Source organism: Sparus aurata, chromosome 24, assembly GCF_900880675.1.
Source record: "Sparus aurata chromosome 24, fSpaAur1.1, whole genome shotgun sequence".
Lineage (NCBI taxonomy): Eukaryota > Metazoa > Chordata > Actinopteri > Spariformes > Sparidae > Sparus > Sparus aurata.
The window spans coordinates 2,332,993-2,353,784 of NC_044210.1; the positions used below are offsets into that span (position 1 = coordinate 2,332,993).

Genomic DNA, 20,792 nt, shown 5'->3' on the forward strand with positions numbered 1-20,792 from the left:
CTTCTAGCGGACGTGACCCAGACAGGAGTGGCAGATTAATAAAGACTCTCGGGCAACTAGCAGACCGGTGTGCAAGCAAGCAGGAGTGACAGCGGGGACGGCCAATCACACAAGAAACGGCAGAGCCAATCGAGGAGCTTGTGGGCGGGTCTAAACTCAGGGAAATGGGCTTCAGCTTGAGCGGCCATTTCCGCTTGGTCCTAGTGCTTGACGCGTCTCTGTTAAATATAACGTAACATTGTTTTTGGACGGTAAAAACTGCAGGGGACATAAACGGCCTTTTGAAAAAGTGTAGGGGACATGTCCTCTGTGTCCCCCCCCCAAAATTACGTCCATGGTTCCACATATGCTTTTATTTCATGTCAATTAATATGACTTTAATTAGAAAGTCAATTTTCTTTAATAAAAGGTTCAATCTCATTGAAATTTGAACTTAAAGTGGCCAGTGGTCACTTGGAAAATACTGTTTTTATCTTGTTACTTATTTATCCTTTAACTAAAAAAAAGAGATGCTCCTTCAGCTGATGCTTATTAACCTTACATCAGTTCTTGTTCCTCTCCCACACATACCGGTCACTCCACTCCTTGTAAATTTAGACATGATTTATTTCTCACTACTTACATACATTACTTCAGCATGTGAGCACCCTGCAGGACAGCATAATCTGCAATTTACAGCAACAACCATTTATGAAAAGCAACGCTGCCGCCATTTGTGAGCTGCATGTGAATTGTTCTTGAAAAGGGCTCCAGGCTGTTTATATTGTGTTCCTCAGTTCGTTCAACCCTCCACACCTGGGGCAAGAGTGAAACACTGACCCTTTGCCCTGGTTGAGGAACCTTGGATCACATCTCGAGCCGCTGTCAAAAGGTCTTCGGAGAAGGCTGACGCTACCACGATGGGCTGCTGCAGGCAGCGGCATAGCACACAGCACTGGGCAACAGCAGCAAGTGTTCTCACATGTCTAGGAAAACTTGAAAGCATGTGAGCAGCACCATCCCCTCCGCCTGAAGTGGCAACATGGCTACTCACTACTTAGAATGCGTCTCGAGATGGATCTCAAGTGACCGCTGTGATTGGATGTTACTTCACTGCTCTATATGCAAATCCAGGCTAGGACAAAAGGACACAATGTTTTTTTTCCACAAAGTAAGAAATATTTTCCTGTAGAACATTTGCAGAATTTACAAGAAGGCCAACATAATTAAGAAGTTGTAGAGAGTTTGTAGAGTTTTGTCCTGAATAAACGATTCACAAAATTGAATGATTTGTTTAAAAGAGTCTGGGGATTTTCCCCATGGGTGACAACGAAGTAGCTTATATTGGTTACTCTGTACTGTAATTGAAACAAAAAAAAATATCGTCTTCTTTCATAAATTTAGTGCAAACTGTGAAATCAATTGCCAAATGTTGAATGGTACGATGCAATTTAGATAAACAGGAAGATGTTTTTTTTTGTTAATCTGATTTGGTATATTACAGTGTATTATGTCACCGTTTTATTAATGGTTGTGGCTGGTGGAGAGTTCCTGCCTGTGTGATGGCTGAATGTCAGTGCAGAACAACGCCTTGAGAAAAAGCCATGCCTGTTTGATTCTGACACCCAAACCTGACATTTACTGTTTATGATTTAGATCTCCAAACCATTTCCAGCTATCAAACTCTATAGCAGTGTAGAGCAGAGCTGTCTCACTTTGACACCACATCATGAACAATTGACCAGTTATCCACAGGAAGAAAACCACCAATAACAGATGAAATTGATGCCGCTGCGACAGTTTTTTGGGTCTCTCGCGTCTACTATCCCGTCGTGAGAGAACATGAACAGTTCACTGGCTGATCATATAGTCCCTAAGCGATGTCCATCCTCATCTCTTTCCATTTTTCTTATTTCCATGCCTCTTCCACCTTAATACAGGAAATGACAGCCAACAGATAAGAGAACTTCAGTAACAGCCTCTGATGGCAGCTTTTTCCTTTCTGCAAGTGTAAGGAAGCGCTGTCTTTGATGTGCTAACTGTCTTCAAGAGCTGAATGAAGGTTTACTGAGCCTCTGCTCTTCAGCCATAACAGAGAGCAAGTGTGATTTGAAACCTCACACTGACAGCTGTATATTCACAGACACCTTTGAGTCATGTGGAACAAAGCTGTTGAGCTAGTCAGCTCTCTTCAACGCAGTTTAGTGTTTCCTATTATGGCTTTTACCTCAGCTGTCATTCAGATTCTGGGGCTCTGGGCTCAGTACCATCTTAAACTGTGCAGATGAATGTCCTTTGAAAATAAAATGCTAATGTGACATATCAGCTGTTATAAAGAAAATGCTGAAGATAAAGGTTGAGCGCAGGACAAACAGAGACGAACACTCCCTGCTATTTTGGTGGAATCAAAGCACGGCTAAGCATCACAGAATCAAATCTACATGACTGAGACGCAAGTTATTGATGTGGGTGTTGTCGAAATGGAATGACTTTCAAACCAGAACAGCACGGCGGCTCATTTAGAAACTTTCTCAAGGAATGCTGAATCTGTCTTTATTTTATCGTTACAACAGCAGCAGGTCACACAAGATGCCCTGGATGTGCATGAAGTAGCCTTGACCTCAAGTTTAACCAAGCAAGGGCCCACATTGGAGGTCAAACAGTAGAGTCATGATAATGTCAGAAAATATGAAAAGGCTGTACATGATGTTATTAGCCTGTATTTGCTGACACTGTACCCTTCTATACTGATGGACTGAGATTTTGCTATTTGATGGGTTTGATTTTTAAAACTTAAACTTCATACAAAACGCTGTAGAGCACTGGGAGCTGGTGGAATGGAAGAACCCAGAGACTTGTTGTTTACTTTCAGACTATCATCTCTTGAGGTACTGCTGTTTGCTAGTTTGCTCAGTTAGCCATGCAGCCAGCCACAGCAGCTTTGGAAGGCTTGCTTGGTTAGCATGCTAACTTCAGCAGATATCTGGGAAACACGCCAAGCTCAAGTGAAATTCGTACATACTGCGTCTTTAAATTCACTGGTGGTTTTGTTTTGGCTGACCTATCTTGGGTCAGAATAAGTGTTAATTCTTTCAGACATCTGAGATATTGTGCTGATCAGTAGTCAACAGTAGTAGATGTGGTAAAGTCACTTAATGGCACGTACCCACAGTATGCTTGCCACAGCACAATCACAGTAGGTGGCCCATTATATTAACAAACACATCACATGCTATTTTGAGGAAATTACCGTATTGGAATATGAGAAGTTCCATCAGAAGGCACTGATTGAACTGAAATATGGCGAGGGTCACAGGAAGTGACTCGTACACTCCCAGGAGGCAGTGGAGGAAATGGACCGTGCTGATGTTCTTTGAGTGACTGTAACTGCTATGCCAATGTAGACACCAGCTCTGTGAGCTCCAGAATAACAAATCAACTGGCTGACACACTGCTATCAGAGATTAAAAGCTAATGCGACTATCTTTGCTGTCATTCTACTCCACTTAGCCATCTCTGATGTAGATGTTTTGGGGACATTTTTTGTGTTTTGTTTTGTCAGAATGTCCATTTGAATGAGCTATTTGCCGTTCCCTTTCATTATCCACCAGACCTGCTGCGCTGCTTTTCAATTCAGGCAAAATGAGCCGCCATCTCGCCAACTGTAATTGCTGGAAATTCATTTGCGGCACGCAATTATCTTGACTATCCTTTGCTTATAACAGCATTTAATCAAGGGGACAGCATATCACTCTCATCTAACACATTCTCTGAGGAAACAGGACGGGAGGTGGGGGGTAGAAAAGTTGTTGTTGCTGCTACAGTCGTCATCTGTCATTGGAGGGCCGGCCAGGGAGATTGAAAACAACACAGCCTCGGATCATGGAGATTTACACAGCCGCTGACCAAAAAACCCCATTCTAAACAACATCCTACTTTCAGCCATTTTATCAGGCACTTTATCAGCCGGCCGTGGCACAGTCGTGTGCATGTGCAGGTTGAGGCCAGCAGGAACATCCATCTCCTCCTAGGGAAAAAAACCATCTGGGCACTTTTCAAGCCTCTCAAATCCCTCCAGTGCATCTGTTGCATTCTGTACATGACAGTCTGTGTGGAGAGCAGCTCCCAAAGCTAATAAATGCTTGATATTGTAACATTTTCAGAGCCAAGAATGACTCCTCCAAGTAGCATTTTGTTGTGATCCAACAGTTTTTCTATCCCTACCAGTTATTTCACGCAGCCGAGTTGCGAAAGAACACACGACTTCAACATGAATATCAATACACTTTGGTTTTTGTTTGGATTCAAAGTGAAGGCTGAGCAAAGGGCAATGACAACACTGACCTTTATAAGGCTGGATTGGTTTGAAAACACAGAGGCTAGTGTTATATAAGGAAAAACCTTCCAATAAGCTCTGAAAGCAAATGGAGTGAAGTAAGAGATCCACAGGGAGAAAGAGCCACAGTCTCCGGCAACAAAATGAGGGTCACCAGCTTCACAGAAGTGCCTTTTTGAATGAATGAATGAATGACTTTATTTCGAAGCAAAAACTGAAGCAACATAGAAAAAACTAACAAAACAAAGTCCAAAAAGAAGCAGGTAGAAGTGCACCCCCTCCTCACTTTTCCTCTTTTGCCTCATATATTGTTTCAACAAAAAAGAATAGGGTGGATATCAGTTTCATGTGTGGAGCTTCACTTCGGACCTGATAAGGCTAAGGGTAAGGTGACAGAGATTCATCACCAGGAATGTGTCGCCAGCAAAACCATTGTTTTACAATGGAACATGTGTCGGATGTGTGCTCCACTCCTCGCTGCACGTTGCATTTTTTTTTTTTTAAATGTGTTCAACTGTACAGCGCCACATTTCCCATTATTCACATATGAAGGCTGGGCCTGCATGCAGCTCACCTTCACAGACATTACAGGATGTTTTTCTCCAAAACGTGCTTTATCCTTGGCGTTTGAAGCGACCACACCTCCAGTAATGAGTCTCTGTGTGATCGCCCCCTTACAGAATGGAAACAGTGAGCCTGGCTCAGCCAAAAGTCCAAAAATACACTGTCTAACACCTTACAAGCTCACTGATTAATACACGGTATTGTGTTTTTGGTTAATCTGTACAAAACCCGATCCAGGATTTAGTGGATTTTACACCGTCAGAAAAGAAGGTTAATCGTTGTACATTTATGGGTACATTGTCACTGGGGCAGTACCCTGGATATCGGTTACCTATTTGCACCTTTGTGGTTTGTTCCTAAAAGAGCCAAGTTTTGTACCTTAAATTGTACCCTTAATTTAAGGCAACACAAATTGACCTTTTTAAAAGGTAACTATCAGAAAAAACATCAAATAATCTATCTTTTTGGACCTTTAAAGGTCCAAATAATGACCTTGATTTCCAAAAATTAGTCGCGGGGGTACATTAGTGTCGATTGTACCCTGGGGGACAGAAATGGACTCCTACTGTGCTCCTATTTCTGACAGTTAGGAAGTTACATGTTGTAGACTACTAATGTAAGCATTACATAGTGGTCAATTTTGTTGTAAATTAAAGCACTTTTGGCACTATTGGCTGTGCATCGAGGGCAAAATTATCCTATGAACGTGATAATTATCGTACATCTGTACACTGACTCTCTGTGAGAGATGCACATTTTTACTTTTAGTGATGACATTTTTGCCCATCTTTTTTCGCCACTACAGCCCTGCTAAGAAGTAAAGGGACATCTGTGTGTTTGTTGCACTGTGGTGATGCAGTTTTCAGCACTGTTGCCTCACAGCAAGAAGGTTCAGAGGGCAAACCCGCCAGCTGGCTGGTGCTTCTCTGTGTGGGGTTTGCATCTTGTTCCCATGTCTGCGTGGGTTTTCTCTGGTTGCTCCGGCTTCCTACCACCATGCAAAGACATGGACGTTAATTGGTGACTCTAAAATTGCCTCTGTGTGTGACTGTAAGCGTAAATGGCAGCTTGTGTCTATACAGTATGCCAGTGCTGTGTTGAACTGGCAACCATTTCTTTAACAGGATAATCTGAATCAAATCAAAAAATGCTGTCACATGAAGGCAGAGGAGAAGGCCTGATGTAGTGGACACCGTTGATTAGTCAGGACCATGGCGGTGGCACACAAAAACAAACCGAGCACCATTTGTCATGTTAATGACTGTTTTGCCAAAGCGACAGATGACTCTGCTCACCCTCCTCCCCTCACCCTCGTCATGTATGCCGGCCAACACGAAAAGCGTGTTTTGCAGGGTGTTTTTTCCCCCTGTTTTTCTTTCAGCAGGATCTGAGCTGCAGCTGCAGCTCTCTGCCTTTCTGTGTAATGTCAGAAAACATCACCTCATCCTCTGACTCACGACTGGAGTGTATATCTGCCACTGACGATTGTTGTGAGACAGCGACGACACATTTCCCTCTCACTCCTCACGTGCTATCGCCAGTCCACTGCCGGCGGGGGAATTTGGAGTGGTAATGACCTCCTCCCAGCTACAGCTGTCCTTGCAGAGATTGAGGATTCATAAAGAAAGAGGAGGCTGAGTACCTGCCCTCTGGCTACTAGAGGCCACTAACAGACTAGAATAGAACAGAATGATGTAGAATGAATTGCAGAAAACTGGAAAGGAAAAGGATAAAATGGATAAAAAAAAGGGCAGGTGAGGTTAAATGTGTCACTTAAAGGAGTCATCACCCGGAAATCGCAATTTCTCTCATTAAATCATGCATATTGGTGTTGGACCTCTGTTGAAACTTGCCTGAAAAGCTGGAGGTTGAAAGTGGCTTATTTTTTTCGCTTTGGCTCTTTTTCCGAACAGCAATAGCACACAGTAGTGCGCGTTCCTAAAGCACGAGATTTTGACTCTGCTCCTGTGGTGACGTTACCACAGGAGGCTACTTGCATAAGCATCGGCTCACAGCCGTCCTCAGCCAGACTTTCTGAGTGAGCGCCGAATCTGCCTATTTCTCTGTCATTTTCACGCCATACATCGTCACCGCCAGCATTAAAACTCAGGTCTTACATGTAAAACACGAGTGTGAAAAGTAAGACGGAAAAAAAAAGAATTTACCATTCAGAGACGTCCTGCTGTAAACATGTCTCTTCCACCGTCTCTGCCTCTTCACTCTCCCGTTCGGTTTCCGACTCTGGCTCGTACATAAATGCCTGAATTCCGTAGGGTTCGTCATTTAGTGTGTGCGCCATGACAGGGGGCTGTTTATGTTTTGGAGTCTGTGTGTGCATGCAGGCTCGCCCCCCATTCCGGCTCTGTCCTTCCTGCGGCCAATCAACGCGCGCCTCATTACATATTAATACAATGCACATCCGGACCGGTCAAAACCTCGCGCATAATCTCTCGTGAGAAAGTCGCGGTATGAAAAAGTGTCATAACAAGCTCTATGTTTGATTTTTTTTTTTTTTTAAATGTTCTAATAAGTTTTAAAAATTGATCCAAAGCGATCCAAGAGGGACTGGATATGTAAAAACCAGGTGATGACTCCTTTAAAAATATGTAATGAAAGTTCACAGTGCAGGTCTCCAACTTGACTGCAGTGTCAGTTTGAGGACTGAAAAAACTAAAGTTAATCCACCCAAAACAGCTAGATGATTTTATTGTAGCCTACATTAGTTGTAAGATTGCAAGCAATGGCACGCACCAAGGGTGTGTCTGTGTGTTTGAATTCTGGACAACCGGTCCCTGAACTTAACACTCACCAGAGACACTGGTTCTCTTTCTTCATTTCCTGTCCCCTCTCTGTATCGACAGTGGAGATCACCTCCGCTGATCACTGCTGCAGTCAGGTTGATAAACAGGAGTGAAGATAAATCCACTTTTTAATCCCAAATGTAAAAGACAATCTATCCTATCACCAGTATATGGCTCTGGAGCTGAACGTATAAGAAATACAACACACCCTTTGTCACCCTTCTGTTAATTTTGGTGTGGGCTTGACCATTAGCTTACGGTGGGTAATGTTAGCATCGATTATTGAGTCTGTTAACTCTTGACTCTGTAAAACTATTAAACAATCTTTCAGCGCTTACTATTTCCGCTGATTGCCATTTGCTGGCCACTACCTGATGTCGAGCAATTGTTACTGGCTAATATTAATTTAAGGAGAGGTTCAGTTTCTCAAGATTTGCAGATTTTAGTCATGGTTTAACTGTCAGTCGCTTCCTCTCCAATCATTTTCCTCCTGAAGCCCTATTCCAGGTTCCTTTTATAAAGAAAAACTGTCAGCTATTAAACCGCTTTGAAGCAACCAAGTTGTCGAACGGACAGACTTGTTTTCTTGAAGATGCCTTCTTTCTTTAATAATCCCTGAGGTTAGGCAGAGTGCAGGTTATTCCATCTGATTGGTGTGCTACAGTTTGACAGCCTCTATCTCCGAGATTCATCACATCTGTCTTGTTTGTGAGAGATTTCCCTCTCAGGGTCACTGACTCATACTAAGCAAGCAGTTTACTGTGCCAGAAAGTAATACCACGGAAAAGTAACTTGTTGTTCAACTCGTCAGTGTCAGGATATCAGCAGGATATCTTATTTTCCATCACACTCTGGCAGGCTGTGGAAGGCTGATTGTGATGTAAGAAATTGCGGTGCTTAGGATCATCAGAACAATGTGATGCAATTTCTTTTCTTAAATGACACATACTGTATATGTTACAATTTCATCAAAACTGTTATCTCGTTCCATACTGAACATGAACATAACAAACAGATTGTTTGATAGATTGAACTTTACTGCCTTGAGTACAGGTAACAGTGCATACAATAAAATGCAGTCTAGGATCTAACAAGAAGTGTAGAATGTAAAGAGCAGAGTAATGTACGTATGTAAAGTGGCTATATATATATATATATACCTTGTTTTCAGCAGCAGCATCAGGCTCATATACAAGGCAGCCAGAGAATGAGATGTAGAGACTATCAGGTGAACAGAGCAGAGCACTCACAGCTAAAGAGCCAAAGGTTTGAGTTGGTGGAGACAAAAACACAGAGAGGGAAATTTCTTCAACACTAACAGAACAGTGTTTGCATTAATTTCAGAAATCTATAGAGGGTTCAAGATTTTTCAGGCCAAATATTTATTCATTAAATGTGATTCAGAGCTGAATCCAAAAAACACTTTCTCTACTGTGAAGGACCTCTCATATAATTGTAATGAATCAATACATTCAGTCAAATAGTGGGTAAGCTGAATTTAGATGTTAAAGGCTCATTTTTCCTTCTCCTGGACTGCAGCACATCTCCATCAGGCAGCCATCACTAGTCGCCTCACGTCTGGTCACAATGGACTGTGGGGTTGGGGTTGGGGTTGGGGAGGGGTTGGGGGGGGTTGACGGAGAGAAAATGGAGAGTGCCATGTGCCGCTGACAGATCCCATTGCAGCGCAATGAAGCTCACCGTCACTCTGGCTCGTGTGACACCTTCCTGAGGCCAGATGGCACTCAGTGTTATCCAAGAGGCCTCGTCCTGGTACCTCCAGCACCCTGCTGCTGTAACCGAAATCTTTACTCACTGATGACCCACTGTAGTGACGGTGCAGGCTACATCCTGTGAGCCATTTTGCTTTAAAGAGAGGAACCTAGATCATGGCCATGTTGATGTATGATGCCGATACATCACTGTCTGTCCCTAATGGCATGTGTTGGCCTTGAAAACGTCTTGCTACTGCCTAACTAAGATACCTAGGATTAGTGTACCACCCTCCACTCTGTTGTGTATAGCCATCTTTGATGTTGCACCGTGGATTCACTTTCGCTGCTAATATTGCTTTCTCAGCTTCCCACTTGTAGAGAGAAAACCATAACCACTTAGAGAAAGCACCTTGGCTTGTAATAGACTCCTTTTTGTCACTCTCTCATTTAAGAGGTACAAGTGGGCACAGAAGAGCCAGCCTAAAAGAGACAAAGTTACAATGTGACCTGGCCCCTCGGCTGAACTGTTGAGGCAGAGTCTCTCTTAAGCAGCTCCAGACATTCCAGGAGCGCGTTTCCACAGCATCAGTGGATCAGGTTGGGTCAACTCGACACCCTTTAGGTTACTGGTACTTTTCTTGGTTTTGTTTTCTACAGACATGTTTTCACTCCACAGTTTAGTATCAGCTCAGCCTGCGAGGAACCTTGATGGAGGTGAGGCAAAAAAAGTGCCAGTTCCTATCCACAACCTTTTTCCAATGGAAAACCAAAAATGAGCTTGTATGGTGGAGTCGAGCTGAGCTGCACATTTCAGTGGAAACATGGCAGTAGATGGTCCTCTCACTAGAACGTTGGACTAAACTTAAGACTAAATTTGACTAACTTGAGACCTAAGTTTGTTTAAATTGAGAATTGGAATCCAACACCCTTCCCTTAAATGATTCATTCCTGTTTGATAATTTGTCAAAACAATGTTAAAATCACCATTAGTGTAGTTTTGAATAATGCAAAACGCTGCGTGTCTTTGATGTTCTTTTAAGGGACCTGAAATATTTGCAATTTGTGACATTTTAATTCAGTAACGTCCGAGAAGTTTCTTGGAAACCACTGTGTTATTTGGTAGTAATTATAGAGAATCAATTGGTTCACTCCCAGCTAATTCCAATAATTGCTCCCGTAGCAGAGGAAGTCTTGTCAGTGCTCGACAGAGATGTGCACTGACAATGAGGACTTGACTTGGGTTTCTCTGAAGCAATTCACTAATACATCACTGTCATATAGAGATTTACAGCTACAGCTTATCTGATTTGGATCATATCAAAGAAAAATAATGTTTCTGGTCTTCCATGTGATGTGCTCCTGCTGCCATGCCTCAATCTGGTGATTTAGGGAATTTTACTGTTGTACAAATAGCTTATCTTGTTGTTACAGTAACCGCTAACAGCTGCTTACTGTAGTTGACTAGCCACTAGTTAGCCATGGAGCGATCTATACTCCTCCTCCCTGCAGTCCACAGCTCCCGTGCCAGTGGTGTAAACACCAACACTCGCCAGGTGCTCCAGATGTTACCACCTCTTTCCCTCTTCATTCACTGTCTAGCTTGCTTGACCACCGTTGCTCTCCCAGCTTAATTGAGCCAAGGAGGTGGGGCTGATCTGCTTTTAAACTGCAACAGACACTTGCTGCGCATGGCTCTAAATTAAATATGGTGAACTTAATAGGAAACACTTGCTCAAAAAGATATCCCACATTTACGGAGCAGCGTTCTCATTCTTTGGCGTTTCGAGAGAATTCAAAGGCCCGCTCACTTTTAACTCTTTTTCTTGGTTCCTCCAACTCCTGAGGGGAGCTAGTGGCCATTTAGCTGCTTAATGCCACACTGTTCACCTGTTACTCTCCAACTGTATCTTGTCTACTGCTTTATTAAGTAAAAAACATGGCAGTTGTTGGACAGGAAGCTAAACCATGAGCTGGAAGGAGCCACATATGATAATTCCCATAAGAGACCACATTTACAGTGTGATGTCTTTAAACTGTCATTTCATAATTACTGCCCATGTATAGTGCTGATCACATGTGCTTTGAATAGTAATATACACATCATGTCTCATGCTTGAAGTCCCTGCAGACTGCCTCTGTATTAAATGGAACCTTGATTGTTCTCTTATCTCAACCAAGAGATGCCAGTAACTTCACAGAGTCATTAATAAGGTTGATAATGCTGTCGTACTGCAGACTGGATATTTTGGTTAAAAAACGAAGAAAGGAAACACGTAAATTAACATTTTAATTGTATGTTAACTTGTGATCCATCATCATCTATTATCATGTTGGTTGTTGCACATTAGTTGGTCGGTTGGAGTTTTACAGTTGAAATGAATACACACCCTCAATAAGAATGGATGATTCTGCGTGGCCACCAGTTATAAGGATTTTGACAATTCACATATAAATTCTTTGAATTTATTGATAATAGCTATGTGAGAGGAGAAATAATAATAATAACAATACTAATAATACTACTACTACTAATAATAATAATAATAATAATAATAATAATAATAGAAGGAGAAGAAGACGACGAAGAAGAAGAAAGATAATTAACACTGGTCAATAATCTTTATTGTGGTGAACTGAAATATATCAATATAAAACTAAATAAAGAGATATGTGCCATTAAATACATATTGATATTTCTGTTTTAATTTGCTTCAGTATTTATTTGCCTTTCTATTCATTACCCCATTCAATTACTTTACTATTTGTTTTGCTGTTTTATTTATTAATCCATTGATTTAGAAAAAACAAAAAACAAAAACATAAATCAATATATTCTCAAATGATTGAAATAACTAGAAAATGGCAAACAAAATCGTACAGTAAATAACTAATCAAAAGTTAATAAATACAGGATCAAAAACAAATAATACAGATACAAACTTGTATAAATGCATTGTTTTCAAATGTTGGTGCATTTAATGGCATATTTATTGAGCCATTAATCATTTATTTCTTTATTTTTGATGGTCTGCCATACCAGACAACAGCATTATAATTTCCATTTTAATGCGACCAACCCATCCTGACTCCACACTGATTCTTGCAGTCTGCTGAGCCACGCAGCTCTTTGAACATGTCGAGCTAGTTTTCTTTTGTGAGCATGTTTGTTTTGTTGCCTGAGTTTCAGCTTTGAACTAAACAGTTTGTCAAGCACTTTCAATTAAATATGACCTGACCTTCAATGGTTCAGACCATCATTTTGCATTACTCATCATCATCGTAGTCATGTCACTATAAATAACAAGTGATTAAACCCTTGGCTATCAAGAGGCAGACAAAATTCTGAGGGAACCTTCATGTTAGGTATTTCTCCCTTTAATGGCACTGTGATGATATTCGGTTCTATCTATTCCATGTTGTTGCAGATAAATGTTAGGCGCAGAAAGAGCATGCAAATAAACAGGAAGAGAAAGTAACTTTAGCTGGCATCCCCCTCACTGTATCCCACTATGCAGGCGCTGGATACAGTAGCACATTCGTACCTTTGAATCAACCTGTGGAAAGCGAGCTGAGGGTAAGGGTGTAAGCGATCCAGCCACTGACTGTCCGAAGGGATGTGTGAGGTTAAAGTGGCAAAGGGTGATGAGTATCTGATGACTTCTTTCCCTCCACTCGCACTCTTCTTCCACCAGCCTGCCGGCGCAGACACTATTGAGAGCCTGCAGAGCCTCATCATCTCTTTACACAAGATGTCTGCTTCAGCCCAGCCGCACACTGTTCACACGCTCAGCACACCGAGCGACGTCGCGCATTAGCACCTTCCACAGCAGCAGCTGGAAGTTTCTGTTTGAATCATTTGAACCACAACACCTAGACATCTTGTGAGGGCGCTGCTGTGTTCAGCAGGCCTTTTGTGTTCTTTCAAATGTGAATCTAAGTGTGCGCCTTCTGACCTCCATGTCAGTTCATCAGGAACATCCTGTACAAAAAAAATCGTGTTGAATGAAAGAGGTTGAAATTAATGCACACTTCTAATTTGACAAGATGAGAACTTATTTTTTCACTTGGAAACTTTCATTCTGTTCCAGCTCTTCCAATATTTCCTTTGCATTTAAAGGGCTCTTATTATGCTTTTTTTTTAATGTCATATTTAAATAGACTTTTTTTTTTCATTCTTTTCATTACTGCAGCCCTCTGTTTGAACAATCAGTGTCTCTTCAAGGCTAGCCTCTAACCTAATTTGCTCTGATTGGCAGGCACAGGCACCACCCATGTGTTTCCGCATCCGCTCTGCCAGTGTTGTTGCACCTACTTAGCTGCGGGTGGTGTCTGAAGTCCTTGCAGTTTATTTGAAGGCAGGGTTTCTTAACATGGTGCTGTGTACATTACTCCTTTGAAATTTGAATGAATTTATGTAAGAAAAAAAGAATTCATTATGGGATCTTCTGTTTGTGATTACTTCTTAGTCCATTGCAAGGTGTCAAGACATAGCGTCAACGGAGCAGAGCAGCGATCAGCAGTAACAAACAAGACTAGCTGACAACCGCTAACAGGCTAACAAACACACACTGCAGCATTCAAGTTAAACAAACTCTGCGGTGAACAAAAATAAAGAAGACCCCCGGAGCGAACAGTGCAGCAGGCTGCTCTCACTGCTGGACTTATAACATCAGTAACACAGCAGAGCACAGCCCTTATTATGTTATCCACAAACAGGCATGCATGTTTTCAAATTGATTCATTCATTAATTGATTTTAAAAAAGACTTTTAAATGAAAAGGCTGAAAATCGCTTATCTTAATTTCCAGCTGTGTTCCCAGTGAACGGTTTCGCGCACAGTAAACTAGGGGGAAAGATGTGACGGCCCCTTTTCTATTCATTCAATGCATCAATTTCGAATTGAGACACCCGAAAATTTGATTCACAGCCCTATTGGCAATAGTGAAATATCACTAAATCACCCAAATTAACAAACGCCATCATGGGACAGATACTTCTTGGCAAAACCACTTTTGGCACAACACTGGTCTGCCATGCTTAATGATACCCAAAGGACCGACACGACAGCAAACACCAGCCAGTCCACTTCCGTTTGGACAGACACTGTTAGAGCCTTAAATTTTGTCACTTTTCTGTGCACAGATGATTTCCCTCTCAGTGACTGCGGCGACACAAGAATTTAATATGAGCACGCAATGTGAACTAGTGTGTGTCAATTAGTGGAGAGGGAGCACTCATCCCCGCCAGAGCCGCATGCACTTTGTGATTTGTAGACGGGCGGGTTTTTACATCAGAATCCGCAGCCTAACAAGATCACCATTTCTACGTTGTCACTTTCTGGCTGTTCTGCTCGTCTTCCTCTGTTGTCTCTATCTGTATTCTCATCTGCATTCTCTCTCGCCCTGTCTCCCTCCCTTCATCTCCTTTTTTTTTTTTTCCTCTCTGCAGTGCACACTATTCTAGAACACCTTTTCCCCCCGGCTCTCAGGCAACTAAATTTAGTGACTGGTGCAGACAGCTCGGCCTTATAACAAATGGTAAGCAGAGCAGAGCAGCAGCGGTGGCAGCAGGAGCATAAGGATGTGCTCTGGCTTCACAGAAAATAAGCAAAGCACACAGCAGATGCGTTAAATTTAAAACTGCAAACAATGAAGGTAAACAGAAATTGACACCTGATGCCAGGAGAGTGTTATAGAGGTATGTTGTTTTTTACCAAGGCTATGCCTGCACAAGTACATTCGCCTTTAAATAGGACCATATAAACTAAAGTATAATTTGCCTACAACTGGACAGCATAAGGGTTCATTTTCCATGCAAAGAACTTGAAAACAGCAGCAGAGATGCAAACTTTGATGTGAATTAATTGTAAAAATATTTAAATAGACAGCTCATCATCATCAGAAAAAGACCCATTTTTTAATTTCTTGTTAGGCGGCGCCCTTTAGTGGTCATAGTAATCATTATGACAGCAAAGGAGGGAGTAGTGTAAAGAGCGACAAAGGCCCTATTTGCACTGGACTAGTATAACCTGGGGATCTCCAGTAATTTGTAATAATTGCGGAGGTCGTCTGTGATCTTAATCCTGTGCGAATCTGCCATGTCCGTAATTTGTATGGTAAAAATTCCACCGAAAATTACCTACTATATTTCGTCAAACACAGAGGTTATGTGATAATATTAGTCCCGTGCAAATCGGCATCTCTGTGATTTGGGGTCGTTTTTAGTTTTTTTTATTTTATTTTTTAGTTTTTGCACTTTTTTTCCACTTTTTTTCCGCCTTTTTCCCCGTCCCAATACACAGCATGGAGACCCATTCGCAGAAAGAGCAAGCTTAAATCTATCGGAAGAGCTAAATCTCGAAAGATGATGAGATGGATTACATGCATGGCAGCATGCGGTAAGGAACATCTGTCTTTCTATCTATTGCAGAGCCTTGACATCATATCCTGGGGGTTAATTTCAGTAAATTCAAGTTAAAACTCGTGGTGGGGTAATTTCTAAATCACATGAGGTCCCCAGTTAATAGTAGTCCCGTGCGAATAGGGCTAGAGGCAGCATGGAGGTCTGAAAGGATGGTCGGCTTAAAACAAACACAGGACTTTCACTTAGGAGACCAGTGTTTGTGTCCAGTGTGAAAAACAAAAGTAAATTGTGAGTCATGTAAATAAGTAATCTTGGTAAGTTTATTACTTGAGTTACACAAGCAACTAAAAATCTGGTGTAAAATCTCTGATGCCACCGTGTCGACAGGGAGTCTGCCTTCATTCGTAGGAGGAACTGTTGGCCTGTTAGAGGATATTTGAGAAAAAAGAGGCCTGCCTGTCTCGTAATCACACAGCACTATTCATGTTTCTAGAGGAGAATGTGAGAACATTCTACATGCTCCCGACTCATGCCAGACTGCAGTGATGAGAATATTTTAATGCTATGGCTGAGGTTTCTGTCGAGTCGAGAGCATTTTTCAAACCGCTATTTCCTCCCATACAGCCTCCATCTCACAAAAGAGCGAGAGTGAGTGCAGTTCTGAAGCATGTTTGATGGTTTCCTTAACTGACATTTCAAGCTTGGTGGCTCAGGACTCTCAATCTTCACTTTTCAAACAAGTACAAGCTTAAACAGCCTTGCACCAGACCTCAACACAGCAGTGTATTCAAATGAACACAACTCCTCGTTTCCATCATTGATGTTCATAAATATCCCACAACAGTGAAACAACCCTCGCCAAGGCACAATCCCATTTCAAATCATGAAATAAAAAGAGCGCTGCTTCATTACCTGACCACAATTAATGTTTTATAGGCTAACATTAGCAACCAGTGCTCTTGTCCTGTCAGTCTGTGCTTGGGAATGCAACATTGGAATGCGTCAGAATGCGGGGCTGTCACGCACAAATCAGCACAAATAATGTAATGTTAGCTTACTAGCTAGTTTCACAAAGAAAAGGACGATGTGACAAGGTAAGTTGTCACAGACCTCAGTCTGAAGTGTGCCTACGTCCGAACCTTCCATCCAAACACGAGTTCGGACACCCTTACTACTTGGTGTCAACGCACAAAGCGGAGGTGTGGGGCTGAGCAGCAGGGGTAAGGGGGGAATTGGGATTGAGCCGAATTAGGCATTTCAGGCTGCTGACAAAGGTGAGAAAAACAGGTTCACAGGTTTCTTTTCTGGCAAATACAGAGGTCACACTTTCTAATTGGAAAAAAAAATATATTTTCTGAGAAACAATTTCTGCAGCAAATACTTGTTCAACTTGACCAGCAGAGATTTTCTGTCACAAAATGGCCACTGCTGTTCCCTCTCCCGAAGGACTCCAATACAGAGTGACTTAAAACTCTCTGCCTCAAAATGTTCTCTTCCTCAGACTCAAGCATTTTCTTGGGCAACAGACATTCAGAAGCCAAACCTTTATGTCAAAGGCAAGATAAAGAACCCCTGTGCGAGCCAGAAACTACTTTCATCTTGCAGACAGAAACAAAATCAGATGCGCAGCACTGTTGTGTAGATACACGCTCAGATCACAACGGATCAATTCTTCCCAGCATGGAATTTTCGGGAGGCTCGCTGGATGTTTGATGCTGCGGAATGATTAAAGTAATTGAAAACGCTACGAATTGTAAGAGTCTTCGTTTAATTTGCATGCGCTTATCTTGTGCTGCGGGGGTCATTCGAGGCTGCATCTGAATACAACCATTTGAAGGAAAGAGAAGAATGCTGAAAAAATGCAAACCAGCACCTACGCTACCATTAGCGGCTGATTGGCACTGTGAAAACAAAACTCTTGATAGCTGGAGGCAGAGCAGCCCGCAAACCATGCACACAATCATGAAATAGTGTATGAGATGTCTCTGCAGTGTGTATGTGAGTCTGAGTGGATTAACCTGCTGGATTCGCTTCAGTATATGTTTGCTCTATCACAACACACGCATCATGAGTGATTCCAGTTGAATTAAAGGCATTAAAGATTGAACATTGTAATCAAAAAGAGCTTAAGAAGGTTCCCACTGTCCACCTCCTTTGTCTGCGAATAAATGTCATCCGCCGTAGCTTTACCTCACGGCGAGACCAGCCGGTTGGTAAAACAACGGGGCCCAATTAGCCATTCAATCAATCACGAAAATCCATAAATCACTTTCAGACACAACACGCCTTCTCAAAACTGATTAAAGGTGGACTCACCCAGAACTCCGAGCCGGTAGTTGATCGTGATGACGATGACATTCCCGTAGCTGGCGAGGATGCTGCCGTCAATCATGTTGCCGGTTCCCTCCATGTAGGAGCCACCGTGGATGTAAACCATGACCGGCTTTAACCCGTTCTCATCGTGGATATCTGCAAAGTATGAAAAGCAGGGGATATTGAATCTAATTCTATCCAGCATCTAGTAAGCATTTTATGGGCCGAGAGTACACATGTAACCATGGGTCATTTTGATCTGCTTTCTTCTTCGACCTGTATGGTTCTCCGACAAATGTACCTTGACACCTATGCATTTAGGGATCAAATTCAATACAAAGATCGGGGAATTCCTGAATTGGACAGAGATGTAGTGGTCTTCATTCACAGATCCAATACTCCTGCCACTACGGTCTAAGTCTTCAATATAAAGATCTGTTGCAGCTTGGAGCAAAACCCCGATAATGTTGGAAAACACTGACAGCCTTCATTCTCAATGTAGTAAACAATAAGCTAACTCTAAACAGTATCAGTGTCTACGCCACAGGCCAATAAGTTTGACCATGAACACTCATCTATTTTAACAGTACAGCGAAATAGAGGGATAGATGGCATTGGAGATAGGGTTTGACATTTTCTGGAACTCTTCGTGGCTCCCTCCCCATGGCTTTAACCCTGCAATCTCTGCATCTGTCTCCTCCCCTGCCTGCTTCATTTGTTCTTTGTGTAATATGCCGGGAACGCTGCAATTAGGCCAGATGAATACGTTGTTTATGAGGCTCTCCAATTGTGATTAAGCTGGGTGATTAGTACATGTGTAGGTGGTGATTATAAATTAGGAGTGGGCCCCTTTGCATGAGAGAAGATGTAAGGAGAAGATATAAATCCTCATAACAAAAAAGGGCTCACAATGAATCAGCCGGCAGGATGTATATCATGCGAGGTCCGCAGCTGATTTGAACAGTGAGTCCTCTAGATGCAGTCTGACTTTACTGACACTTAAAAACAGGCAGCCTGTCGCAGAAATAGGTTTGTGGAAATGTTTGTTTCATTTCACTCCTTTTAACCCGAGAAACGAATCGGCATCACTGTTGTCCTCGCGTGGCCCGGCATCTCACATCTCCTGCACTACAGTAAGCCGCGGTTGCCTGGAACCAACAGCTGAACGAACCCATTATCCCCGGCCACGCCGACCGGGCTGCTTGGAAGTCTCTTAAATGTCATTCGGGTGACAGCATCTGCTGGGGAAAATATTGAGGGGAAAGGGGAGCTGGCCTGCTTTCGTGCTGCTATGTGAGAAATTTAAAGCCACGATATTATGCTTATGGTTCATTCTGCCCGTTCTCACTACTGAGGCATCAAATACAGCAGCATTTTAAGCAGCCCTGCGCTTCCAAGTATGGTGCTGTAATTATCTACCTAGCATTATTTGCCCATCTAAAGCAGTGGTACAAAGAGCAGGAGATGGTTGGTGGTTAAATGGGTCATATAAAGGACTTTGTGTCAACATTGATTTGCTTGATAACTTCCAAAAATGACACAAGTGGCACGAATCATCTCACATTAGTACAGTAACACAGTTGTTTTAACCCTTTTCCGAAACCTAACCAAGAAGCTTTGCTGCCTAAACCTAACGGCCATCCTTTAACAATATGAACTATAATCATTAGAGCGCATACCTCTGCACAAGCCAAATAGTCCCTTTTAATTGAATAAACCCTTTTCCAATATGAAATAAAATGTATTTAAATCCAACAGATCTGGATCTTTATATGGATCCGTATCAATTTGTGCTCACTCATATTGTAGATAAGAGTCGTAAAAATACGCTTGATTTTATTTCCCTCAAGATCCATGCATGATTCCCTGGTTTGGTCTGGGCTGAGACCCGCCCTCCATCAAAGTTTCACCAAACCCTACTTTGGAGTTTTTGTGTAATCCTGCCGAGAAACCAAAACGTAATGTCCTAGGTGGAGGAAATAACCGTCGAGGGTGACACATGACTCCCAGAGTCTACTTTAGTCATACATCATTATTCCATACAAGCAGCAGCATACATGTTGTGACTTTGAGCGCTTAATTTGTCAAACAGTGTCTCATCAACAGTGCCAAGGAAGGAGTATGGACTGTGTATGAAATAAGAAATATCGTAAAAATACCAAAGTACACCAGAGGGGGGCTTTGAGGTTCTACAATGAAATGTACGTTATAGTTCCTTTATGCTACACAAGACTTGAAGAAACTCTTTTCATGGTGGAGTGGTGAGGGTGACTTCAGGAGTCTCACAGCCTGGGGAGAGAAGCTGCTCTGTAGTCTGGTGGTATGGCAGCTGATACTGCCAAATCTTGTTACCAGACAGCAGGGTGCCTTTCAGTGTCCTTTGGGCTCTCTGTAGACACCTCACTTAATCAGAATCACTGACGGTAGACAGGCAGTGATGATGTTCTGGGTGGTTTCAATCATCTGCTGCAGAGCCTTCCATGAGTTTATTGCTAATTTCCTGTTTCATAATAATTTAGTGAAAAGCCTGTTTTCTGATACTGTTTCACTCTGTTGTTCACGCAATCAAAACAATAACTGCATCAGTAGAATAACAGAGTCAGGTCAAACTCATCATTCTGCCGCTGTTTGTTTCTGACATAATTAGTGTTTCCATTCACCAATTGTTTTCAATTTTTCGCTATCTCTAGGAAGCTGCCGTCACTGGAACACGTTCCATTT

The 20,792-nt window shown here is 42.2% G+C and overlaps 1 protein-coding gene across 2 annotated transcripts in view; it reads right to left on the bottom strand.

Annotated features, from left to right (window-relative positions):
* Positions 1–20,792, bottom strand: part of nlgn4xa (neuroligin 4 X-linked a) — a 111,070-nt gene that overhangs the window by 42,726 nt on the left and 47,552 nt on the right. For both annotated transcript variants that reach the window (XM_030410141.1, XM_030410142.1), the window contains one exon: positions 18,075–18,227. In XM_030410141.1, the coding sequence (XP_030266001.1) occupies positions 18,075–18,227 (153 nt within the window). The remainder of the gene's footprint in view (positions 1–18,074; positions 18,228–20,792) is intronic.